The sequence below is a fragment of the Manacus vitellinus genome, unplaced genomic scaffold (assembly GCF_001715985.3).
Source record: "Manacus vitellinus isolate BGI_N305 unplaced genomic scaffold, ASM171598v3 scaffold_27_pilon, whole genome shotgun sequence".
Taxonomy (NCBI): domain Eukaryota; kingdom Metazoa; phylum Chordata; class Aves; order Passeriformes; family Pipridae; genus Manacus; species Manacus vitellinus.
The window spans coordinates 8,959,707-8,967,794 of NW_021940039.1; the positions used below are offsets into that span (position 1 = coordinate 8,959,707).

The 8,088-nt window shown below is 55.6% G+C and overlaps 1 protein-coding gene across 1 annotated transcript in view; it reads left to right on the forward strand.

Annotated features, from left to right (window-relative positions):
* The window catches only part of WHRN (whirlin), a 75,980-nt gene that overhangs the window by 64,046 nt on the left and 3,846 nt on the right, over positions 1 to 8,088 (forward strand). Inside the window, exons 7-10 of the mRNA XM_029960596.1 lie at positions 508 to 782; positions 2,934 to 2,966; positions 7,182 to 7,253; positions 7,648 to 8,088. The exon at positions 7,648 to 8,088 is cut by the window's right edge and continues 1 nt beyond it. Coding sequence (XP_029816456.1) covers positions 508 to 782; positions 2,934 to 2,966; positions 7,182 to 7,253; positions 7,648 to 8,088 — 821 coding nt within the window. The remainder of the gene's footprint in view (positions 1 to 507; positions 783 to 2,933; positions 2,967 to 7,181; positions 7,254 to 7,647) is intronic.

The window sequence follows — 8,088 nt, forward strand, 5'->3', positions numbered from 1 at the left end:
TACCCTGACAGCAGCCCATGGCAGGGTCAGGGCAGCTTCTGGTACCCTTCTGGTGGGCTGGGCAGAGCTGTTGTCATGGTGTAGACATTGTCACACTGTGGGCACTGTCACAGTCTGGACATTGTCACAGTGTGGACGTTGTCACAGTATGGCCCAGTGCCTCCCAGGTGATCTGCTCAGGGCAAGGGTGAGGGTATGGAAGCCAAATCCAGGTGTAGCAGATTATCACAGAGTCATCCCAGCATCACAGAATGGTTTGGGTTGGGAGGGACCTTAAAGACCATCTCCTTCCAACCCCTGCCATGGGCAGGGACACCTTCCACTAGCCCAGGTTGCTCCGAGCCCTGTCCAGCCTGGCCTTGGACACTTGCAGGGATGGGGCAGCACAGCCTCCCACTCTGGGGGATACAGGCTGGTGTTCAGTGGCAGAGGAGCTTCTGGTGATGTGTAGGACCAAACCTCCTGCTGTGTCACCTGCTGGTACATCCCATGGCCGGTGCTGAGCAGGGAGGGAGGGCGGGTCTGTGGTGCTGCCCCAACCTGTCTGTGGCTGTGTCTGCCTGGCCCAGTTCTCCCTGCTGTCCGAGGTGCGGGGGGTGATCTCCCCTCAAGACCTCGACCGCTTCGACAACCTGGTGCTGAAGAGGGAGATCGAGTCCATGAAGGCCCGTCAGCCCTCGGGGCCCGGCCCCGCCACCGACTCCTACTCCATGATGTCCTACAGCGACACCGTGTCCTCCTCCAGCAGCCACTTCACTGCCACCACCGTCAGCTCGGCCCGGGTGAGTCCCCCGGGGTGATCCTTTCCCTCAGCACCTGCTCCTGAACCTGAGCCTCACCACAAACTCCTCTCCTGGAGCGCTGTAAAGGCCTTTTACCCCACCTTTCACCCCACCCCGTTCAATCCCCCCTGGGTTCCCCCAAAGCTTTTATTTTTGGGGGGATTTTTAGGTGGAATAAAGTGATGCCACGACATGTGCTGGGTGTCTCTGCGCTCCTGTGCCCCCCGGGAGGGCTGTGGTGCTGCATGTCACTTTGTCCCCAGTGAGGACCAAGCCAATCTCCCTTCCAGGATCTCTGGCAGAGCCGTGCATTTGAAGGACAAACATGGGTTTAAGTGTATGGCCAAATGGCTCATTTAAATGAAAAAATGAGCCATTTTTTCTAAAAGCTCTTCTAGACTCCTCTAGGCAGTTAAAGCAAGTCTCTTAGCCAAACTTGTAATTCAGCTTTGGAATTCAGTCTTTACTGCCTTTTAGTTATTTATATTTTAAAAAAGCACGGCACTAAATGTATTTTCAATTAAAACTATCACAGTGCACGCACAAATACGTAGGATAAAATATTATGTGGAGCAGCAGAATGCAGGTTTCATGATGCATAAAAATCACAAATAAGTTGAACTTCCCGACCCTCATCTAAGTAATTCCAAAATTTCATCCCCAGACAAAGCAGGAAGGCCATTTTGGGTTTTAAGCCCAACGAACTAAAAAAAAAAGACGCTTTGTCTTTAAAACGTTATTTTGTAGACAGAGAGCTGCATCCACACAGAAATCCCAGCAATGTGCTGCTGCCACACTGTGCCTGCTGCTGTTCACCAGCTTTTAAATCAGCTCCTTAAAGACCCTGGCTGCCTGCTCCCACTGCATCCCATGCCAGCCCCTGCCCGCTCTCCAGCGCTCACTCCCACGGCTCTGCCCGGCTGTCATGGCACGGCACCGTCTAATTAAGTTGGTGTAATCACCTCAGAGTGTGCAGGCACACAGCCCCCAAATTAATTTCCTTAGCCATAAAATGCCTTTCATCATAAATGCATTAGTAACCTTGGAAATTAAGCCCTTCCTGAGCAGAGCAGGGGACAATGGGATGTGTGCCGGTCCCGCAGCAAGGGAAGCGCCCGCGGCTGGAGCGCTGGGACCGGGATGTGGAGGGTCCAGGCACCACAGCTGGGGGGGAGAGAGAGGAGGGGGTTTTCCTGGGGCTCTGCCTGCCTACATGGGGTGGTGCAGCATCCCAGGAGAGCGTCAGAGCAGCAGAGCTGTGCTTTTGCCCCGTTAACTCCACAAATACCCGTAGGGAAGCCACCTGCTCTGGTCAGGGTGGATCCTGCTGAGATCCTTTCTGGATCGGGAGAAACAAAGCCAGTTTTGCTCTGCTTTCCCGAGGACCTGCTGGGAAAATTCTTCTGAAGTCTCTGGGGGCTGGCACAGGTCTGCCAGGGCCGTGTGCTGGGTGTGACACCCTGCTCTCGTGCTGTCCCCGTGCCTGGGGCTGTACCGTGGGCTTCAGGTGTGCCATGCTCTGCCTCCACAGCATGTGCCCAGCGTGGCTGCTCAGGCTGGTGTGTGAGCAATGATGAGCCCAGAGCTCGGGGAGGGAGACCAGGGTGCTGTTCTGCCATAGAGGGAGTGGGCTGTGCCTTAAAAGCACTGTTTGAAGAGCTTCCTCCAAGAACACGCGTCCCTCGATGACATTACTGGTCTCCCCTGGCCCTGTGGCACCCCTTTCCATGGGTGTGAGAACACACCTGCCTCCAAGCTCTGCCTGGGTGTTGGGAATGCTGGCGCTGGGATGGTTATCCCCACTGTTTGCTAAAACAGCTGCCAAGCTGAAAGCACCAGCTCGTGGTGGACTGTCTCAGCTAACAGGAGAGAGAGAAGAGGGGCAGAGCTCCTAAACTGTTCCCTCTGCCCTGTTCTGCCCTCAATCGCGATGCCATTCCCCTCCCCAGCCCCTCTCGCAGGAGGGACTCACCTCAGCCGTCACATCCAGCCCTGGATGCGGCTGGATGTGGATTTGGGGTGTGTTTGGGGGAGGAGGGAGGCGCTGTGCCGGGGTTTGCTCGTCTGGCTCCTTTGCTCCGCATCCTCCCTGATGTCACGTTCTCGCTTTTGTGCTTGTTTCCCTCTGCTCTCCCCCCGGCACGTCCCCAGGAGCGGCTCCTGTGGCTCATAGACCTGATGGAGGTAGGGGAGGAGGGCGAGTGCTGCTGTTGCCATAGTGGATGGGCTGGGGGGGTGAGTTGTGCCGGGGGAAGGCGGGGACGGGCTGTCCAGGGACTGACATGCGGCTCCTCCACGTGCTCAGCCGCCTCGTTTCACCCATCCCTGCCTGTCCTCTCTGCTGAGCAGAGCCCCTTTCCCCAGCCTGCAGTGCACACGAGGCTCAGCCTTGAGCCAGACCCAGCTGGTGCCAGCTCCTGCCTGCACTGAGTGCCACAGACCCCTCAGGGGTGGGGTTTTGGGAGGACCAGCAGCGTTGGTGGACCCCAGAGTGCTCTTCCTGCTCTGTGTGCTGCTGTGCTGACTTGCTGTGTGGGCATGATGGCTAAATACCTGTAGACTCATAAAAATCACAGAATGGTTTGTGCTGAAGGGACTTTTAAAGCCTATCTAGTTCAACCCCCCTACCATGGGCAGGGACAACTCCCACCAGCCCAGGTTGCTCCAAGCCCCGTCCAACCTGGCCTTGGACACTTGCAGGGATCCAGGGGCAGCCACAGCTTCTCGGGGCAACCTGTGCCAGGGCCTCCCCACTGTTGTTATAAAAAACTTCTTCCTTCTATCTAATCTAAATTGACCCTGTTTTAGTTTACAACCATCACCCCACGTCCTGTCACAGCGAGCCCCGTTAAACAAACCTGTCCCCATCTTTCTTCAAGTAGTGAAATGTCACCACAAGGTCTCCCCAGATCCTTCTTTTCCCCAGGCTGAGCAAGCTCAGCTCTCTCAGCCTCTGAGCACCCTATCATACATCCTTAGGATGGGGGAAATTTTTCCCTACAGGCCTTGGATCTGCAAAAATCCACGCTGCAGTGCAGGAGGATCGGTGTGTGTGTGTCGTGTGTGTCCAGCCTTGGAGAAATCCTCACTGAGGATTTTGAGAGGATGGACATGGATGTGGGAAGAGCCTGAGGAGCCCCTCTGTCATGTCAGAGCTCTTGGCTGGGATGAGGCTGAGGAAAGCTGCAGGTTCCATGGTGTGGAGCACATTCCCTGCTCCTTGGCTGTGAGGAAATCACAGGGTCAGCGGGTCGGGCAAGTGGTGGAGCAGGGACTGCTCAGGAGGCAGGACCTCTGGCAGCTGTGAACCTGACCCAAAACCCACATCCCTCTGGGAATGGCTCTTATCCAGCAGAGAACAGCTGTAGCATTCCCAGATGGAGTTTGTCACAGGCACCTTGAACCGTGGGACCCAGATTTCTTTGGCTTCCTGACACTAGAGCAGGCCCCCTGTCCCACCATGGGCTTGACCAAAAATAACCAGGCTGAGCAGGCCCTGCCTTGGGAAAATGATTCCATTACAGGGTGTATCCTTCAGGATACCTGGAAATGAGACAAGGCCACGTTGTGCAAATGCCACCCCCGGGTGCTCTGTGTCTGCTGCCTGACTGTCACCAGCACCTCCTGTAAGTCCTGGGTCTCAGGATGAGTCCTGCAGGGCAGAGCTTGGTTGGAGACTGCAATAATCAGGTCTGACCAGAGCAGTGGGAATTCCTGATCGCTTCCAAGCACAACAGTCTGGCATTCCCTTTGGCCCTGCCCAGCCCTCAGTGTTGGGATGAAGGAATTGAAATCCCCGTTGGTTTTGGTTTGGTTCTCCATCACCTCCTGGCAAAGCTGCTGCCATCCAAAGGTGCCTTCTCCTCCCAGGGTCTGGTTCCACAGGCACTGGTTTGCTCCCAGCTCCCTGGGATATTCCACAAGGAGGGTTCCCATGGGAACAGTCCTCTCAGAGAATGAGGATGGAGACAGTGAAGCCACTACATGTGGGTCATTGTCACCCTTTGAGCCCCTGAAGTCTGGACCAGGGACTTGGGGCTCCTCCAGCCCTGCAGCTGCATTCCAGAGTGGGACAGGGAGGAGAAGAGAGAGGGGAAGAGAGAAGGAAAACTGGGCTTGTTCTCAGGCTGGTGCAGTTGTTGAAAATCGAGACCCTGTGGGACTCAGGCTGAGTGGCTCTGCACAGCTCTCGTTAGCAGTAACTGGAAATTAAGGGACTGATTTGGAGCTGGGAGGTTAATTAAAGGTTGAGTTGTGTTCCCCGGGGAGGTGGCAGTTTCTCCACCCTTTAATCTGCAATTGAAAGCTGTCTGCCTGCCTGACAGATGCTCTCCAGCTCCATCACTCCTACCATTCTCTCTGAGCAGGATAGGAAGGACAGACATTTCCCAGCTCCTCTGTGAAGGAAGGGCCTCACCTGGCCCCCAGTTTCTACAGGGAACTGGAAAACAGATGGGGTAAAGGAGCAGGGAGTGGGCAGGAGGGAGCAGCCTCCTCAATAACGACTCATTTCTCAGGGCAGTGGCAGGTGGTGAGTCTTTCAAGTGAAATCCAGGGAAGCACAGCCCCAAAACCAGCCCATTCCTGAAAGCAAATGTGCTGGGCTTAAAAGCCATCGAGTTTTACAGCCCAGAGCAATCCTTGTTTAATTGCTTTTGCTCCAAAAGAACTAAGCTGGGGGAAAACCAAATCTCCTGCTCACACACTGCACCAGGAAAAGGTGCCCTGAGGAGGATGAGCAGCATCAGTGTCCCTGGCTGGGGGGCAGCAGAGCTGGCAGTGGGATCAGGGGGTGGAGGGCAATGTCTGTGCCATCCCAACGTGTGCCACAGGAGTCACATCTCGGTGCACAGACTGTCCTTTCTACAAGGCCAGGGCTGGGACATGGCATGGGATGGGCTTGATGGGCACGGGGTTCAGTGGCAGGACTGGGGGAGGTGGCCCTGGCAGGTTTAGGGGGGCATCAGACAGACTCTTCTTGTTTTAGTGGCGACATAACTGTGACTGTTTGACAACAGGCTGCTCCCAGTCACACTGCCCAGAGAACCTGGGGCTGCCCCAGCCTTGGGAGTGTCCAAGGCCAGGTTGGAGCAACCTGTTCTAGTGGAAGGTGTCCCTGCCCATGGCCAGAGGGTGGAATGAGATGATCTTTAAGGTCCTTTCTAACCCAAACCAGTCTGGGATTCTCTGCTTCTCTCTCAAAAGCCACATGCCCTTATGTTGGATTAATTGATGATGAAACCAACCTTTGCCAGAGGCAGGAGTAGTTTCCCAAGTGAAGATTTACCTGTCACTCCCTGAACGAGCCGTTTCTCTTTGTTCCCATTCTCCAGGGCTCTTTCAGAAGCCACGGAGATAAAAGCACTTTGCATCAATGTTTTTGCCTCTTCTCTAATGCTCTTAATTGTCTCCCGTGTCTATTTTGGGACTCCAGCATCTTACAGGCACAGCAGCAGCCTCCAGCAGCTGGGGGAAATGCAGATGCACCAGCATTTCAACTAATCAGCTGTTTACCCTGCAATAAATAACAGGCACTTAAACACAAACTGTGCCCTGCCCAATCCAGCAGGAGAGAACAAACATCCCTGTGAACGTGACAGGAGCCAAGTTCTCCCTTCCTGAGCAGCAGCAGCAGCTCCTCTCCAGAGCAGGAGTTGCTGTGGGAGGGGGGATGAGTCTGGGTTTGCCCTTCCAGGAGCAGCAGGATGCTCTCCCCTGGCAGAGCATCCCAGAGCTCACCAGGGAAAAGCTGCACCCCCTCTGTGCCCCCTGTTCTGCCATCCCTGGGACTTGGCCAGGTGCCTGTCTGCTCTGCTTGGCTGTATCCATGTCCTCTCTCCTCGAGTCCCTGCTGACCCACAGCTGCCCCTGCACAGACAGACTGACAGATTCCCAGAGCCCTTCCGGATATCTGGAGCTGGGATGTGTTCAAAACTGGGGTGTGACATTTCCTGATGACATTTTGACTCGTAGAGGGAAAGCAGCTTTGGTTTGCAGGAGACCCACTGTTCTGGCTTGCAAAGGGAAGGGAGTTTTGAACTTTTCTATTGCCCTTCTCCTGAGAAGGATCCAGATATTGAGCCTGAGCTCCTTCCAAATGAAGCAGGAGGAGCTGATTTGGGTCCAGAGGAGCTTATTCCTCCTCTGCAGGAGGTCAGGTCCACAGCAGGCTTTGAGAACACTTCTTAGCTTGGGAGAGCCTGTGTCCCACAAAGCTGCTTTGACAGGATATGTGAGTCTCTAGGGAACCTCCAAGGAGACAAAAACCTTTGGGTGACAGACTGGCCTTGCAGGGGGAGGGGGTTTGGGGGATCACTCCATGTTCTCTGTCACACTGGCACTGTGGTGGTTGCTCTTGCTGCTCTGACATAATTTTCTCTGCCTTCTTTGCCCTCTCAGAACACGTCAGAGCTGGAGGGAGCTGGGGACTGCCACCAAAGCAGCATCAACACCCTGCCAGATGTGTCCCTGGTAAGGCCCTGCAGGAGCTGCTGCACCTCGGATGGGAGCTGGAGGAAAACTGGGGGTACTGAGTTTTGCCTCAGCTTCAGTAGCTCTGCTACATCAACACCCCAGGGATGTCAGAGAAGCCAGTTAATCCAGTTGGGTAGGAGAAGGATCCTGGCTGGCTGAGCAGGAGCAGCATTGTGGGAGCCAAAGCAGAGACTGAGTGATTTGTCCTCTAATATCCTCATTTGTGAATCATATTCTTATTGTCAGAAGATCAGAAAGGTGCTTCTGTGACAACCAGCCAGGGTCACTGGGAAAAGATAAAGACACGGGTGACACTGAGCCTGAGGAAGCCCTGGAGAAGTTCTCCCAGCTGAGCACGGTGTCCTAAAACCTCCTGTTCTTGGTTTGGCAGGATGACATCTCCTCCTTCCCAGACGAACCACCCAACTTCAAGCCTCCTCCTCCTCCTGCAGCCCCTCAGCTGCTGGACCCCTCAGCTGCCCAGCACAGGAACCCGGGGAAGGACAAGCCCAAGCGTCCCTCCTCTGAGTCCTCCCAGTCAGGCCTTTTCTTCGTGGCCCCCCGGAACCCCACGCCCCCTCCCAGCGCCCCCGAGAAGGACACGCTCAGCGTCAGCTCCACCGCCACCACCTCCACCGAGGATTCCTCCCCCAGCGCCATCTACGCCACCATCTCCCCGTCCCTGCACGGCTCCCGCAGGCAGATGGATGCCCAGCTCTCCCTGGTCACCCAGCACCCCATCGGGCCCTTCCCCAGGGTCCAGTCCCCCACCAGGTTGAAGAGCCCGTCCCCGGAGGCTGGAGGGGTGCAGAGCCCCCCGTCCCTGTCCCCT